At 39.6% G+C, this 17,405-nt stretch overlaps 2 protein-coding genes across 2 annotated transcripts in view; one reads left to right on the top strand and one right to left on the bottom strand.

Annotated features, from left to right (window-relative positions):
- Positions 1 to 17,405, top strand: part of DOCK2 (dedicator of cytokinesis 2) — a 492,812-nt gene that overhangs the window by 228,809 nt on the left and 246,598 nt on the right. The gene's annotated exons all lie outside the window — the stretch shown is intronic.
- The window catches only part of INSYN2B (inhibitory synaptic factor family member 2B), a 118,180-nt gene continuing 107,327 nt past the window's right edge, over positions 6,553 to 17,405 (bottom strand). Inside the window, exon 4 of the mRNA XM_005295700.4 lies at positions 6,553 to 6,946. Coding sequence (XP_005295757.2) covers positions 6,760 to 6,946 — 187 coding nt within the window. The 3' untranslated portion in view covers positions 6,553 to 6,759. The remainder of the gene's footprint in view (positions 6,947 to 17,405) is intronic.

Below are 17,405 nucleotides of genomic sequence, written 5' to 3'. Positions count from 1 at the left end.
TTTTCTATCCAGGAACTTGGGATGTGCTTATCATTTAAGCATCTAGGTATGTTTTCACTCTATCCAGGTTTAAAACCCTAGTTCTGAATGTGAAGTGGTCATTATTGTTTCTTTTCCAAATAACACTTCATCTGAAGTGCATAAGACCGGGGAAAACATTCATTATAGCTTTGCTGTTGACCAACCACCAAATGATTAGCAAGTCTTTGTTAGACATGTCCCTATCCACATGATAGCTGTTGCCAGTCCAGCAATCAAGGTTTTGATTTTTATTACTAATTTCAGGTTAGTGGAATGTCATTTTAAACAGTTCAGTTTCATAACTCATTCATTTTCATATCTCTGGTGGTAACCTCCCTGAAAACCTCATGAAGTTAGTCAGTGAGCATATTTCTCTTATGGTCTTCCCCAATCTTACTGAATACTGAAACTCCAGAGGAGAAAAAAAAGGTAAGTAAATAGTTATGCAAATAAACAGGTTATCTATTATACATTACCTATCACCTCCGAGTTACCTGAAGAAATGAATTTCTCCAACAAACAGCTGTTTATGAAGATGTTCAAATGCCTTTGGTTAGTGACATTACAGAGAGCCTATGTAAGAATCTGAAACTAACTGTCCAAGTTGCATCTGTTGAGAAGACAACTATTTATCGGTAATAACTTACCTGGACAGTCCCCTTTCTATGTGGGTTTCAGCAATTAGCATGTCTGGAAGTAAGGATCCTGAACAAAGTGAGGCATTGGCATGTTATTTGTTAAGGAGTTCTCCCTTTTTTCTTGGGTGGAGAGGGAAGTTAAGGAGAGGATCATGAGAGAGCAAAACTTTCCAGATCTTTTATTTGGAACACTGTTGACCCATACGTCCTTCTAAGATTTGGTGGCCTTTTGCATTTCACCTAGTTCTTTTGGTGCAGTTGTAACCCACACACCTCCTGGGTATGGTGTTCTGTCCCCTCTATTGGCAGTGAGACCACTTAGAGATTAACGATTCTGCTACAGCCTTAGCTAGGGGCCATGTGGCTTTTAGCTCATACAGTAGAGACTCATACACTAAGCTCCAAATGTCCCAGGTTCGATCCTGTCCCCTGACAACTGGGGCGGTGTTATACAGTTTCTATCATCCCATTATTTCACACCTTTGCTTCATACTGGGAGATCAAAAAGGTGCATTCTTTAGAACCATAATATGATTGGCATAGTACACATCACTGTTCACAAGTTATAACCAGAGCAAGAATTTGCAAAGCTAAAATGATTGATAATACAGTGTGATATATTTTGAAGTGTGAAAATAAACCACTGAGAGTTGAAATTCTCCTTCTCTACCTGGAGCAGTGGATCTCAACCTTTCCAGACTACTGTATCCCTTTCAGGAGTCTGATTTGTCTTGTGTACCCCAAGTTTCACCTCATTTAAAAACTACTTGATTACAAAATCAGACCTAAAATTACAAAAGTATCACAGCACACTGTTACTGAAAAAATGCTGACTTTCTCATTTTTAAATTATAATTATAAAATAAATCATTTGGAATATAAATATTGTACTTACATTTCAGTGTATAGTATATAGAGCAATATAAACAAGTCATTGTCTATGTCAGGGGTCTCAAACTCAATGTACCTTAGGGCCAGTGCCAGTCCTCAAATCCTCCCAGTGGGCCAATGTCACTCATGCCACCCAGAACCCGCCCCCCCAAAACTCCACCCCCACTTGCCTGAGGCCCTGGAACAGAGTTTGTGGGGGGAGGGGGAGAGGTTTGTGGTAGAGGATTGGAGTGCACGCTCTGGGAGGGAGTTTGGGTGCAGAAGGGATGAGAGGTTGGGCTCTGGGAGGGAGTTCGGGTGGGGGAGGGGGTCTGGTATCAGGCTCTGGGATGGAATTTGGGGGCTGGGAGTGTGTGGGGAGGGGGTGCAGGCTCTGGGAGGGAGTTTGGGGGCTGGGGTATGTAGGGAGGGGGTGCAGGCTCTGGGAGGGAGTTTGGGGGTGTGGGAAGGGGGTGCAGGCTCTGGGAGGGAATTTGTGGGCTGGGGTTGTGGGGACTGGGCGCAGGCTCTGGGAGGGAGTTTGGAGGTGGGAGGGGGTGTGTGGGAAGGGGGTGGGGATGCAGGCTCTCGGAGGGGGGAGGGGGTGCGGTGTTTACCTGGGGCTCCAAGGCGGGGTGGGCCGGAGGGTCTCTGTGCGCTTCTGCCCCCAGACACCACCCCCACAGCGTCCCATTGACCGCAGGGGCACTCGGGCTAGGGGCAGCGCGCAGAGGCACAGCCCCGCACCACTCCTGGGCCACAGGGAGGGGCCGGCAGCCACTTGAGCAAGCAGGCAGATGCCGCTCAGCTCCACTGCGCTGCTGGGGCCCCTGAGGGGGGAGCGCCCTGGGGCAGCAGGTGGAGCCAAGGGAGAGACCTGGCCCCAAAATTGCTGGAGTCCCGTGGGCCACATTAGAGAGGCTCGTGGGCCACAGATGGCCCATGGGCCAGGAGTTTGAGACCCCTGGTCTATGTGAAATTTTAGTTTGCACGTACTCCGCTAGTGCTTTTTATGTAGCCTGTTGTAAAACTAGTCAAATATCTAGATGATTTGATGTACCCCTGGAAACCTCTATGTACCCCCCAGGGGTACGTGTACCCCTGGCTGAGAACCACTGACCTAGAGAATCTAATTAATATGAATTTATAAAGGATACTATGCCCGATCCTTCCTCCTTTCTCAAGAGCAATCTTTCATTTCCTCTGTACTCCCCCTAAATGTTTATTAATTGAGTCTTGAAACCAAAAAAAAATAAGTTAGTTTATTGCAAAAGATAATATCCCATTAAAACAGTCTAGAAATTTACAAAACATTACATTTGATTATTACATTTCTTTAGGAAGGTGCTCTGTATTTGAGCTAGCATAATTACCAAGTCTTGTGACTGTTCATAGGATAACTATATTTTTTATTGAACTACGGGGGGGGGGGGAAGCTTTGTAACCTATGTCATACCAGATTCAGGATTCTATTCATACATTTTGTTTTGTTTTTTAAAAAAGAAATAGATTGACTTTCTCTGTAAAACAGAGTAACTTCAAGTACAGTAATTTTGGTATATATAATGTCATATGCTGTACAGTATTTTACAAAGAGCTTGGTGTATTTCTCACATAAATATGTCAAATTTTTCATAACAGCCTACTTTATTTTTGTATACCAATGTTATCAAATGAGATCATTCTGTGTGTGTGTGTGTGTGTGTGTGTGTGTGTGTGTGTGTGTGTGTATTTTACTCCTCTTATGGGAGCTACTTTGAAACACTACACAGTAGACTGTTATGGTGTAAAATCTTTTCTGCCCAACATTACTAGTTTTGTTATCTACAAATCTATATATCTGTAGTCTAATCCTGATGTTACACAACTGAGCAGTATGTCTCCGGAGCCATCTGTTCTCCTTTTTCCTATTTGATGCATTGTAATGGAAAGTCACACATCACATTTTGTTGTAGTTGTGTCACATATGCCCATTGGAGGATCTAAAGTACCTATTTGTAACCTGGTAATATGTTTTATTTATGTTGTCAATTTCTATGTTCAGGCTAAACAAAACAGAGAAAATAGCAAAGGAGCAATTTGAGTGACTTAATATCTCTTTAGCTCTTTTCTGTAACATCAGACATAGCGGATGTATCTATATGTCTGACACTTTTCCAGTGTGTTCTCTAATAGAAATCACCCTTTTGAGTGTAATGCTATGTAATACTATTGCAATGTAGGAGCTGAATATATAATTTTACAAAGAAATTATATGAAGCATAGACTATGTAGAAGTTTGTGTACAGTAGATGTACACATGCAGTATTATGCAATTTTATTGCACAAATACGATGCCCGCTAAATTCTTTAGTGCAAGAGAAGCTTAGTTCTGCAGCTATATTTTTTTCTGTGTGATATGTACAATTATATGATTTCGTCCTTCTTTTACTGTGAATTGTAGTCAAGCAGTGCTTGAGACAGGTGTGGAATTAAATGGGCTAACTTAATATACTTAATCTTAACTTCTCCTGTACCCCCAGATTGAGTGCAGAAAACACTATTCAAGTCTAGAATGATGACAAAGAGAACCCCACCACAAGCTGGCAGTGCTAGCACACCCTGTAGAGAGGTTTTGATACTGCTAGGAAATGGTTAAGTGGCTGCTGTTCACTCGCTGAGACAGTTGGTGCTTTACACCATCCTCATATAATGGAGATGGGAGTGATTGTTTAGAAAGAGAGTATCTATGGGATGAAAGATCATTAGGGAGGGAACCCTAGGAGCAACCAAGCCTGAGGAGAAGGTGTGAGCTGAACTTTATCGCTTTTATGTTAAATTCTGTGATGATCACACCATACCTCTTGAATGGCCGAGTTTGGACTCAACAGAACGTGTGGACTGTGCTTGAATGAAAACCGGGAAGGAAATTGGTTCATTCTCTCCCTCAGCAGAAGGCTGCAATAGGAACTGCTGCAGGTACAAAGAGCCCACTGGCCAAGATAAGAAGCAGATAATTCACCATGGTACTGTGTGTTTATTATTTTTTTAAATGTACATTTTAAAGAAAAAAATTAACAAAGATTGAAACACATCCCGAAGGGCTGGCAAGTGAAGAGTTAATTCCTTAGTAGAGGGGCTGCTTCTTCATTTTATGCTGGTAAAGAAAAAATAAACTCTGGGAGTGGAATATAGGACTGATGATAGCTAAATCTAATGACCTTCCACCAAAGGTGCTAAGAGCCATGAAAACAGGAGAGTGGGAGAGCATTTTTTAGCCTGGAGAGTTGTTATAGCTTTTGATACAGCTCACGGATGTCCCTTTACCATGAGACACTCAGCGTTCAAAACTAGTTGGCTAGAAGGAATGATATTGTACATAAATAGACCGTTCTATATCTCTGTTATATAGACACACTGATACACAGTCAGTATGGAAGAATACTATAGGCGTGCCAGCATATAAAATGTGTATTTAAATGGGTGTGATAGTGGTGTACTCTAACAAGGGCTAAATTTTGACCCTACTTACCTCTACAAATCCTTATTGAAGAGGGCTTATGGGTATAACTAGGTCACAGTTTTGTTACTAGAATTTAAAGGGAGGTTTTCCTCTGAAAAAGGTTCCAGTGAATGGCATTGTGGATTCATTGTCCCTCAGTGACTTTCATATCTAATGTGTTTAATTCTTTCTAATTCCCAGTCCTGAAAACTCTCACTCAGCTGAGTCATGCTAATTTCTTTACTTTCCATGCCTCATCACCTCTAAACAAAGACCAGTTACATCTAAGCAAGCCCTATTGTGCTATGGTTCTGCCCTTAATGACTCCTGTGCAATCTTATTACCTTCAGTGGTTTTGTGCAGGTATAATTGATTGTCCTTAATACCTGGAACTTATTAAATGGTTTTGCTGATGTACAACAATGAACAAAAGCTAACTTGTCTTCTTTCTTGGCATTGCACACTAATGTAAAATGAGTAAAAGAAACACGAGCACTTTTGTCACTAAAGTAATAAAACTATACATCCCCCCCCAGGAATAAATCAGATGAGTAAGAATGTGCCATGTTAGTATATTAAAGTCTCTTTTCAGAGTGGGACTGCCCTATACTCTGCCACCTATAGTACTGTCAAGGCTTTAATGCTTGGCTATTAAATTTACTTTTCTGAAACTTTTCCCCTTTTTCTAAACATTTTTGCATGGAAAACAGCTATTTTTCTTGAAAAGAAAAAGTTTAACTCTTATATCTAGTTTTGACTAGTTGTCATAGCTATTTTTCTAAATTTTGAAAAATAGCTAAATTGAAATCTGCTCTACATTAACTTTTCTTAACATTTCCCTTAACACTAATCTGTATTAACATCAGAACATCAAAGTGTACAACTGGTTTGACACCCTCTGGGATGCTGTGAGTATGTTCTGTTGGATCAAAGAGGCATGTGTTGGGACATTTTGATCTTGTGTGAAGGATCTTAGTTGCACAATGGTACAAACAGAGATAGAGATGTTTTATAAAGTGATTGCTTTTTAGGAAAGGATGTTAATAAATATGATTCTCCCCCTCCCTCAACTGCAGTAAAATAATTGTTAGTTTCTGAATAACACCAACCCAAAAAAAAGGAATCGTGTCCAGTCTTGGATGCTATAGATTTTTAACTCTTACACTAGTGTAACAAATCAATCACTTGTGCTATATATATATATATATATATATATATATATATATATATATATATATATATATATATATATATATAATTTTAATGGATTGTCTCCCTTGGAGAGGAAGTTTTCTGAAAATCTGTGTCCCACCCCACAATTTTTGGTTGCACCACTGGGGACAAGATCAGGGAATGACTTTTAAGCCATTTTGTTTGAAACTAAGCATAATGTGGGAATGCATATGGGAGCGGCTTCCTTTACTTTGATTGCCCTTGTTTTTATCAATTTAAATCACAACTTCAGCATTATTTGAAATTGAAAATTTTGCCTTCACAAAGCATATGAAGATGTCTTTTTGAATCAAAGAGATAGATTGCATCCCATTTCAAAATACTCATGTCTTTATTCACTGAGCTTGTTAAATGAGCAAATTCCATTCTAAGCTTTTGAGTTTTCAAATACCTTCTTAGACATTTTTTAGTTTCCTGTTTGTGATTTCACAGTTGTACATATTAAAGTCTCTGTATATATGTTTTAATATCTTCTGAAATGTAGTCCTTCAATACTGTATGTCAGCTAAAAGACATTCACATCCACCAGAAGCATTTCTTTTTCACCTTTTTTGTTTTTCGTCTTAATTCTTGTTTCTCAGGAATTGGATGGTCAGGTGATAATTTGGGGGCTGGAGCCGTGGCAGGTGTTTGCTCCACTTGATCCAGTGTTTTCAAAACCTGATGAAATCTGCCTTCTTGTTGTCTGAAGTCATATTCCACACTGTGGAATACATGGGAAAAATAAGTTAGTAAGTTGTAAATTACCAATTACAAGGAGAGAAATATGGAAAATATTTTTAGACTTTGCTGCAAAGAATATTTCCTCTTTCAGAGTTGACATGATAGAGGCTGACTCAAATTTAAACAATTGTAGGCTGTGCTGTTATGATGTGGTCCTGTGTAGCAATTGTTACTCAAGTGAGTCATCTTTACTCACATGAGGTGAAGGTTGTGGGATTGGGCCCAAGGTGATTCATTCAGAAATTAAGTAAATGCACAAATAGGAATATCCCTAAAAACCAAACCAGGATCAAGCAATCACAGCTGGGAGGTCTTACTCAATACAATTAGGCAACATTTTACTTCATTCCAATAACTATTCATGCATATGCTGCTTCATTCACCCATTTTTTTCCTTCTCAGATTATATAAACAAAAAAGAAAGCAAATTTGCCTACCATAGGTAGATACATTTATCTATATGTGTGTATCTGTGTATATATAAACATTTTCCTAGAACAATTTAAAAATTACCATAATAATGAAATTGACCCATACAATTAATCTTCAGTATGCTATTTAATTCATGGTAGCCCACATGTTCCATAGTATGGAAAGGTTGCTAATGCTGATTACTTTTTTATTACAGTGTAAAATGAATTGTCACATAAAAGCCTGTTTAAACTGTCAGTGAGTTAAGTTTTCTAATGGTGTTTTTTTGTTTAATAGAAGATGTATTCTTGCTCTTGTGAGTGGGTGTCACTTGTCTTCAATGATTCTGCCTCATTGGGCTGCATTATTATTGATAAAGATGTCAAGGATCACCTGCATGCATTAATAGTAAACAGCTTAATCATAAAACAGAATTGCTTCAACTTTACTATACTTTTCTAAATAAGTCATTTCTTGACTGACGTTTTTCTTCCCATATTCATTGGTAGATAAGAGTAGCCATTTGATGCTGATTGTCTTGAACACAAATGCCATATGTTAAAATTAATGAGCAGCATACTAAATATTCACCAAAAGAATCAAAATAACCTGTTTTATCATCAGTTTGTTGATTTAATACAACAGTATCTTCAAAAGGCCTTAATCATGATCAAGGTTCTATCATGCTAAGTATTATAAAAAAATAAATTACATGCTATGGTTTCTGCCATGAAGTGTTTACATTAAAATCTAGAGACCAAGCACAACAAATGAATGTTACTAAAATCAGAGGGGAAGGAGAATGAGGATGAGGGTAAAAATAATGTGAACATGGGTTTCTGTAGTCAGTGAGAGTTAGTTTGTGGTTCCAAACCAGTTAAAATCTATTTGTGGGTGTATGTTTCAGCTATTCCCAACTGGGAATTACCTGTAAATGTTAAGTTAGAAGAGGGTTTTGAGGAAGAATTTGAATGAGTATAGGATAGTGGCCTTGCAGACTAGTTCAGGGAAGATGTTTGTTTTACATAGAGAGTGCAAAAGAAAACACACATGTCCTGGTAGGGAGTACTGGACATAGTCAATTCTGGTATCACTGGTAGAGGATGAGGATATGCAATAAGGCAAAAGAATGAATAAGAGAGTGGCATAGCTGTGGATGCATTAAAAGTGAGGACAAGAAGACTGCACTTGTGCAGGAGAAGAGAAGGAGCTAGTGGAAGGATTAAAATGGGCATAGGGAAAATCTAATGGTCCAAACCACAAGTAACAAATGATTTTAGTAGTTCCTATTCGAATGGTCAGGAGGGGGAACCATATGGATGTTGGGGAGAGAAGATGACTTACAATCTTTTGCCAAATTGCCCTACAATCATGGGTGCCTTACAGTGCCTTGATACTGAAGGTCCCAGGGATGCTCACAATCAGCCCATATGCATGCAGGTCATATCCTCAAGTGTCTGTGTGCTAGACAGCCCTGGTTCAGCATCTCTGACCCCAGCAGCCTGTCTGCAGCCCCACTCTGGTTCACACCAGCCTTGGTTACAAGCAGCAAGGGGACCCCAACACACTCCCAGTCCCAAATTTTCCCAGAACCATGTGCTTTGCAATGTCCAACCCTCTCTTGGAGAGGTCAGGGAAATAATAAGGTTCTTTTGTTCCTCTAAAGACACACAAAGAACACCACAGCTTATTAACTGGGGTAAATACACCCTTACATTTACATGAGTTGGTTTAAAATAAAAAACAAAAACAAATTCATTGACAATAGGACACAGGTTAAGGGATGTCAAGTAAAAGGAATAACGTTAGAGTTACAAGCAAATAAATGTGAAAACATTAAAAAGGCTAAAATTTAATCTAGCTAGGTACAAGCTTTGTTCAAGATGGTTTCTCACCTATACTCAGTTTCCAGAGACTTCAAACCCCCCTGCTTGTTGAAGGCCCATCTATCTCAGTTTGCAAGAGCTCTGTTCACTTTTGTCTGTGTAGTGATGAATGCCAAAGATAGCGTCTGTCTTTGCTTATATTTTCCCACCATCAATGACTTTGTTTAAAGAGGCAGGATTATCTCTTGCTGTTTTTCCCTTCCTGGGGGCTTGCCATTCCCCTGCCGATTTCTTTGTAAATAGAGCTTCCTTTGTTACTGATCACACTTTGCTTAATTTCTTTGTAGACAGGCAGATAGCTGCCTTCCCTCCTTTTTGGGGGGAAAGCCTGTTTTTCCCTTGTTTGGTCACAGACTGGAAGCATAATGCCATTAAGTATCCATATTTTCTTCATATAGTGTTAATACTACATTTCACAATAATAGTGATCACTGGTGTGTGTCATAAGCTTTCTGAAGAGACCTCACTCTATACACCTTTATAATACTGTAATATTGTATACAATTAGTTGATTCAATTGCCTATCGCTTGAGGTTCAGACCCCCTGTCTTTCTTGACCAGTAAACCTTGAAAATGGATTCTTCTGAGGGTTACCCCTCAAAGGAAAGTTTATTCAAGCTGTAAGGAAGGTGACATGGAGCCTAGTGATGAAGGAAGGTCCGTGCTCTTTCTTTCCCTGGGTGTTAGATTAATTTGTCCCCCTCTCCCTCCCCCCCCGCCAATATGTAAAAATGGACTTTCATTGTCTTTGCCTGGAGATAGGGCTGGTCAGAGAATCAAATACTCATTCCTTTGTCTAAGGCAAACCTGTTTACCAACTTCCCCTGACACGCTTGGTTTAAAAACACTTTAGTTAGAATTTCAGCATCTATTATAACTTTTTGTACACACCCTGTGCATACCTCATACAATAATAATAATGATTAGTGAGTTGTTTTCAAATGATACCTCACAAGGTATATTTTGTACCAAGAGTATTACTGTAGTGTGTATGATGTGAATACAGGGGTGCTTAGTGTCTCAGTGGTTGGCTATAGTCAAGGCAGAGTCTCTGTTCTCCTGTGATTAAATCTTTGTAGTTAGTCCTGGAGGATTCCTGTAGCTATAGAGAGAGACAACCTTAAGTGAATGTCTAGCAGCTGTTCAGGAGCCCTGCAGAGTGGTTCCCAAAACCGGGGTCTACCTGGCTAACTTAAGAAATTTATCAGGTCTAGAGAAGGAAGCGTTTAACGTAGCATCTAGATTTTGGGTCTAGGTGCTGGAGAAGATGGTTGTGACGTCAGCAGTGACAGAGAGAGTGGGGAGTGGAGGTTTCATGAAGAAGGTGAGGGTGGTGGAAGTGGTAGCAAGGAGTCAGAAATGGTGAATAGAGGGCTGAGATTGTGGTCACATGGGTCACTGAGGTGGGAAAAACAGAGCTGCTCGATTAGGAATATGGTAGAAATGTTGGAGGAGAGAATAAATTTGTAGTGGAGGAAGCCAGTGTTCTCATGGGACTTGATCCCTCTAGGGCTACTCAGTATCATGGGCACAGACATGGAGGACATGAATATTGTTGGTGAGCCAAGGATAGGATTTTGATGGGATGGTCCTGGAAGATGTAGAAAAGAGTGAAAGTCAAAGGTGATAGATAGAGCAGAGTTGAAATACTCAGCAGCTGATTCAGTAGAGGAGGTGAGTGGGAAGAACAGCACCATGAGAACTAAATATTTCATAATATACATTTTGACATGTACTGGAGAGATTTGGGGGGAAAATGTTGCACAGTATGACACAAGCAAACCTACTGAAGAACATCTGGTGCCTATATGCTCTGTAACTAAGTCTAATTCTGCAACCTCTATTCACATGAATAACCTTTATTTATGCTAGTAAGCCAATTGACTTCAACATGTCTGTTTATATAAGTCATGGGTCCAGTCTAGGTTAATGGGACTATTCATGTGTGTACAGGGTGTAGGAGCAGGCCCTCACTTATCTTTCACAGGAAAAAAAATGAAAGAAAAAGCTATCTTAATTAGAAAGGACCACAGAAGTTCCAGAGGAGTTATTAGTCATGCTTTTGTAATGTCATTTCCGTTGCCCAGCAGCACAGCATCTCCCCGCATTTGCAGGTCAAGTCTTGATCAGCCCCTTACAACTCTGGGCTGGCACATGCTCAGTGCAGAGGGAATCTTTGAAGAATTTAGCTGCCTAATTAGAACCAATCTTTATTGAGCATGTATGAATTAAGATTTTTCCAGGCTTTTAATTTAGGCAAATTTGGGTGAATTTTCACAGAAACAGCAAAAGCCCCATCCACGACAAGCCAGTCTGATCCCCCCTGCCAAATTTCAATTACCTGATTTAAAGCAGGGAGGTGCTAGAGCTCCTTGATGAAATAGTTATAAGAATTGTTTTAACATGGGCAAAACAACATATTTTCCCCTAATCCTGTTCTTGGAAATGGCTGAACCATTTTAGTTGAACCTTTCCACAAAAGCCTGAGGCAGATACATGGCATGGAAAATTTCCACGCAAACGATGTAACTTTGCCAAAATTTTATGAGCAGTTAAAAACAGTCTTCTCATGGAAGTGTCAGGCAACCTTAACCATACACAGAACTACCAGCTCCTCTCATAATAATAAATATTAAGTCTACAGAGTATGTAGATTATAACGATCTGCATTCCCTCTTTCCTGAACAGACAGAAACAAGTTGCAAGTGCAATCTGGCTACATCTTAACTAGAAATTTCATAGTCTATTAGAGGTCTCAGAAAGGACGCACATTTCATAATAAGATATTATGATCCACTGGTCACTTGGGAATTAAGCATAGACATAAGCAAAATACCTAGACTTCTTCCCACGGTCATGCATGATTAAGAACCATAAAAAATGAGTCCTCAAGCAGCTTGTTTGTCACATAAACTATTTTCATTCTATATTGGAATCTAAATGAATCCCTTAAACAAATACATTGATATATAAATTGATACATAAACTACATGAAGTCTTCTGCATGTTCCTTATTCATAGTCATCCATCATCCTTCATTTCTGGTCATTCTATCTCACCTGCTGCTGATATTTTTCCCTATTTTAACTTCGTGATCAAACACAGGATCATAAATGCTTCATTTTCTAAGAATGTCTGAGAGCGTCGCTGGCAACAATAGCATGCATAGGCAGCAATGGTCCATAGAGCCAAATGTCCATGGCCACACTGTATAGCTTTATTTTAGGCATCTTAAAGCTCCACAGTATTATTACTGATCTGGGGCAGCAAGGTTAACTGCAGATGACCACATGGCTGCCGCCATTCTATGGGCAGGCAATGTCCCCTCCTGATCTCAAGTCTAATCTCCAGGGCTTGATGTGTAGGGACATTATCTCCGAAGTAGGCTATATGTGCCAGGAAATGGTGACCGATGATGACTTAAAACCTCTCAAGGTTAGTTCTCAATAATACATCCCTATTACTGATAAATCAAACCATCGTATGTCCAGTAATCACTGCTGGTAAGGCATATAAAATGCCTCCAGCCTCCTAATGTCTTGCTCAAGCAACAAGGAGTCTGGTGGCACCTTAAAGACTAGTCTTTAAGGTGCCACCAGACTCCTTGTTGTTTTTGTAGATACAGACTAACACGGCTATCCCCTGATACTTGCTCAAGCAATATCCATGTGATCACCAATCATGCAGTGGCTTTTCTCAGTAAACATGCTTCAGAATTCGTTGGTCTTCCATTCTAATAATGACTATACCGAGCAAGCTGCCGAAACTGTACTATTGCTGATGGAGGCAATTGCTGGGGTCTCCTTTGAATATCCAGAGTTCTGATTTCAAGTGTCCTTCAAGTATCATAAAATGCAGGCTGTATCAGCTCCTTTCTGCAGTTGAAATTTAATCTAGAAAAAGAAAATCTTGATTCCTTTTCACTTTAGACATTTGGCAGTGACCGCTGAAAACTAAAAGGCCTTACAGTGAGGTAACTGTAGATTCTGTAAGATTCTGCAGTGAAAAACTTTCTTTTAAAACATTTGTACCCAGAGTAGGTATAAACTGTATCCAAATGTCACATATGTACAGCTGGGTCTAAAACATACAAAATGTATAGCTTCCCATATGAGAGAATAAACCAAAACCAACCTGTCAGCTTTCTTCAGACCTTTAGTTTGAGCATCTTGGTCAATCCACTATCAATATCCCTCTGTAATTTGGAAATTTAAATAGCAAATTCTCCCCTGTTTATACTAAGCGTAATTACAAGTCTTAAAGTGTAGTCTCCCTTCTCACTAATAGAACCAAGAGAAAAATAGACACCATTTTTGTTTCTATGGAAACTTTTGACCCTTGCAATTTTCAAATGCTGTGCAGCAAATTCAGCTTGATGAATCATATTAAAGTCCACAGGAGTTGTATAATTTAGAGTATGTAATGTGACTTGACTTAGGCTATTCACCTGGCATTCAAAACTATTACAGAATAACATAAATATGACAATGAACCAGATTATTTTTTAGTTCAAAACAATATATTAATCCAAATAAAACATGTCAGTCCAGTCTGACACATTTGACAAACTACTGTATTTTCTTGAGCATAGGCTATAAAGAAACTGTATTCCCTTCAGCTATTGTCACTCTGCAAATGTGAGTTAGTGTATTATACCATTTCAGTGATTTCCACACAACTCCTATTAATGCTGACAGGAGTTCTGTACCTCGGAATACCTTTCCCAGACCTGAAGAAGAGTTCACAGACTTTAAGATCAGAAGGGACCATCATGATCCTCTAGTCTGACCTCCTGCACATTGCAGGACACAGAACCTCACCCACCCACTCCTGTAATAGACCCCTAACCTCTGACTGAGTTACTGAAGTCCTCAAATAATGATTTAAAGACTTCAAATTACAGAAAATCCACCATTTACACTAGTTTGAACCTGAAAGTGACCCATGCCCCATGTTGCAGAGGAAGGTGAAAAACACTCAGGGTCTCTGCCAATCTGACCCTGGGGACAATTCCTTCCTGACCCTAAGCGTGTAGGCAAGACCCACCAAACAGATACCGGGGAAAGAATTCTCTGTAGTAACTCTGGGCTCTCCCCTTCTAGTGTCCCATCACCAGCCATTGGAGACATTTTCTGCTAGCAGTTGCAGATCAGCTACATGCAGTAAGGAAAGAGAAGGCAGTCTCATCATACCCATTCCCTCCATAAACTTATCAAGCTCAGTCTTAAAGTCAGTTAGGTTTTTTTGCCCCCAGTGCTCCCGTTGGAAGGCTGTTCCAGAACTTCACTCCTCTGATGGTTCGAAACCTTCATCTAATTTCAAGCCTAAACTTGTTGATGGCCAGTTTGTATTTATTTGTTCTTGTGTCCACATTGGCACTTAACTTAAGTAACTCCTCTCCCTTCCTGGTATTTATCCCTCTGATGTATTTATAGAGAGCAATCATATCTCCAGACTCTTTGAGTCTCCTCTCATAAGGTAGGTTTTCCCTTTCTAGTAGCCCCTCTCTGCACTGGTTCTAGTTTAAATTCATCTTTCTTAAACATGGGAGACCAGAACTGCACACAGTATTCTAGATGAGATCTCACCAGTGCTTTGTATAATGGTACTAACACTTGCCTATCACTATTAAAAATACCTCATCTGATGCATGCTAGAACTCCATTAGCCTTTTTCATGGCTGAATCACATTGGCGGCCTCATAGTTATCCTATGATCAACCAATGCACCCAGGTCTTTCTCTTCCTCTGTCACTTTCAACTGATACTTCCCCAGCGTACAGCAAAAATTCTTGTTAGCCCTAAATGCATGACCTTGCAAACTGCACTATTAAATTTCATCCCATTTCTTTTACTCCAGTTTACAAGGTCATCCAGATTATCTTGTATTATATTCTGGTCCTCCTCTGTATTGGCAATACCTCCCAGCTTTGTGTCATCCACAAATTTTGTTAGCACGCTCCCACTTTCTGTGCCAAGATCAGTAATAAAAATGTTAAATAAGATTGGTCCCAAGACCGATCCCTGAGGAACTCCACTGGTAACCTCCCTCCAGCTGACAGTTCACCTTTCAGTATGACCCATTGTAGCCTCCTGTTTAACCAGTTCCTTATCTGCCTTTCAATTCTCATATTAATTCTCATCCTTCTCCAATTTAACTACTAATTTCCCATGTGGAACTGTATCAAATGCCTTACTGAAATCTCTGTATAAGCTCGAAATCTTGTCTCTTTCATCCACAGAAGTTGGTCCAATTCATCTTGTCTCTCTAATATCCTGGGACCAATGCACCCACACGGCAAACATGAGTTCTGTAAGTGCATTGCCAGTGCAATATACTGATTGTTTTTGTAATGCATAATCTGCTGAGTTTGTGTTTTAATAATTGAAAGGATGCTGGTGTCTGTTAGTTCATGATCATATCTCTGAGATAATTCAAACTATCGCTAAGTATAAGGATTTCACAATGTAAATCAACACTCTGTATGAGTTGCTCTTTAATTAAAAAGACTGGAATTTCCATACCTAATCTGGCCATTAGTCAGTCTAGCCTGATGAATGTGCAAATCCTTAAATGTGAAGAACTCGGGGGTGATGGAGCAGAAATGACATGAAACCCTTGAATAAACAGTGTGTGATTGATATGGAGCTGCTCTGTAAAATAATTTTATGAATACTCTATGTTCAGCGGACTATTGGGATGTTTACTGCATGTTGGTGTAGTTTAATAGTGAGCTATTAGGAAACAAAGGTAGGAAGATTATAAGGCTCAAGATAAGACACCCCTCAGCAAATGCTTGAAGATTGTGAGACAATGGAAGAGTGTCTGACTTTGAGGAATGGGGCTTGACCCACTGCAGAGGCCACTGAACAGTTTTTTAACAAGCACAGCCAAAGCCTGAGAACTAAGAAGACCGAGAACTTCTGGCTGGATAAAAAGTGATTCTCTCCCTCTCCAGGGTGAGGCATATTCAGACAGATACAGACACCTGCTCGGGCGTCTGAAGAAGCTAGGCCTCCCCAGACTATCACTGGGTGATGATAAGCCTATAAATAAGATAGACATGCAGGTAGACTGTTTTTGAAATCCCTTCCCCAGTGCTACTGTAAAAAGTCTATCAGATGCTAGGTGAGAAACATCTTAGTGTTCTGGTTTCTTATTCACTCCTGAGCAGGAGGTGGTTATCTTGAGCACAACCTGTCCCACAGTGCTGGCTGACTGTAGGGAAGCTAGTAAACTTGTCTTTGCCCCCTCCATGTTTGGAGAGACCAGGAGTACTGAACATGGCAGTACAACCTCTGGGGAGCATTGATTAATTGATTAAATAGGATTTTACTTTAGTCAGCCAACACTCTCAAAATATCTTTTTATTATTAACAATGAAAGCGGGGAAAGGTGGCTGTGTAGGTGGCTGGCTGGCTGAGTTCCTGTTGAAATGATTACTTAGTGTTGCTGGGATTTTACTGTGGTGTCAATTATGTTAAAGTGCCTCGAGCTTTGAATAGGCATTTTTTTATTATTTTAAATCTCAATAAATAAAATGGATATTGTATTAGAGATTTTATTAACTTTCTCTGGAATCAGGGAAACATAATTAATGTGTGTCCTAGAAAATCTAGAGTCTCATATCTAATAGTATCATCCCCAAACTGCTTTGGTGACCTGTAAGCTAATGTGGAGAAACAGCTGGTTTAAGTATAAATAGTTAAGGGTGAGAGGGAAAATAATTAAATCTCTCACAAGGAGTCTCCTGTGGGAAGGAGCCACTCTGATGAGAAGCAATTTGTATCCTGGAAATGTTGCATGCAATGCTGGAATGTAAATTCAACCTAGAAAGCTTCAAAAAATATATATAGTGATATTAAGTTCGAGTTCCAGGAAGCCTCGAGATGCTGGGGGAAAAGCTGTCACAATTTGCAGTTAATGGAGTGTTAGTTTATCATGTATTTAAAAACAGAACAAATGTACAATATTTTGTTTAACTTTGGAAGACAGAAGCAAAGACTCTAAAGTATGAATTTATAATTTTGGGAGTACTGCAAGAAACCAAACTAATCTCACTGTTTCAGAGTAGCAGCCGTGTTAGTCTGTATCCGCAAAAAGAAGAACAGGAGTACTTGTGGCACCTTAGAGACTAACAAA

Source organism: Chrysemys picta, chromosome 8 (assembly GCF_011386835.1).
Source record: "Chrysemys picta bellii isolate R12L10 chromosome 8, ASM1138683v2, whole genome shotgun sequence".
Lineage (NCBI taxonomy): Eukaryota > Metazoa > Chordata > Testudines > Emydidae > Chrysemys > Chrysemys picta.
This window is presented reverse-complemented; position numbering and strand designations above follow the sequence as displayed.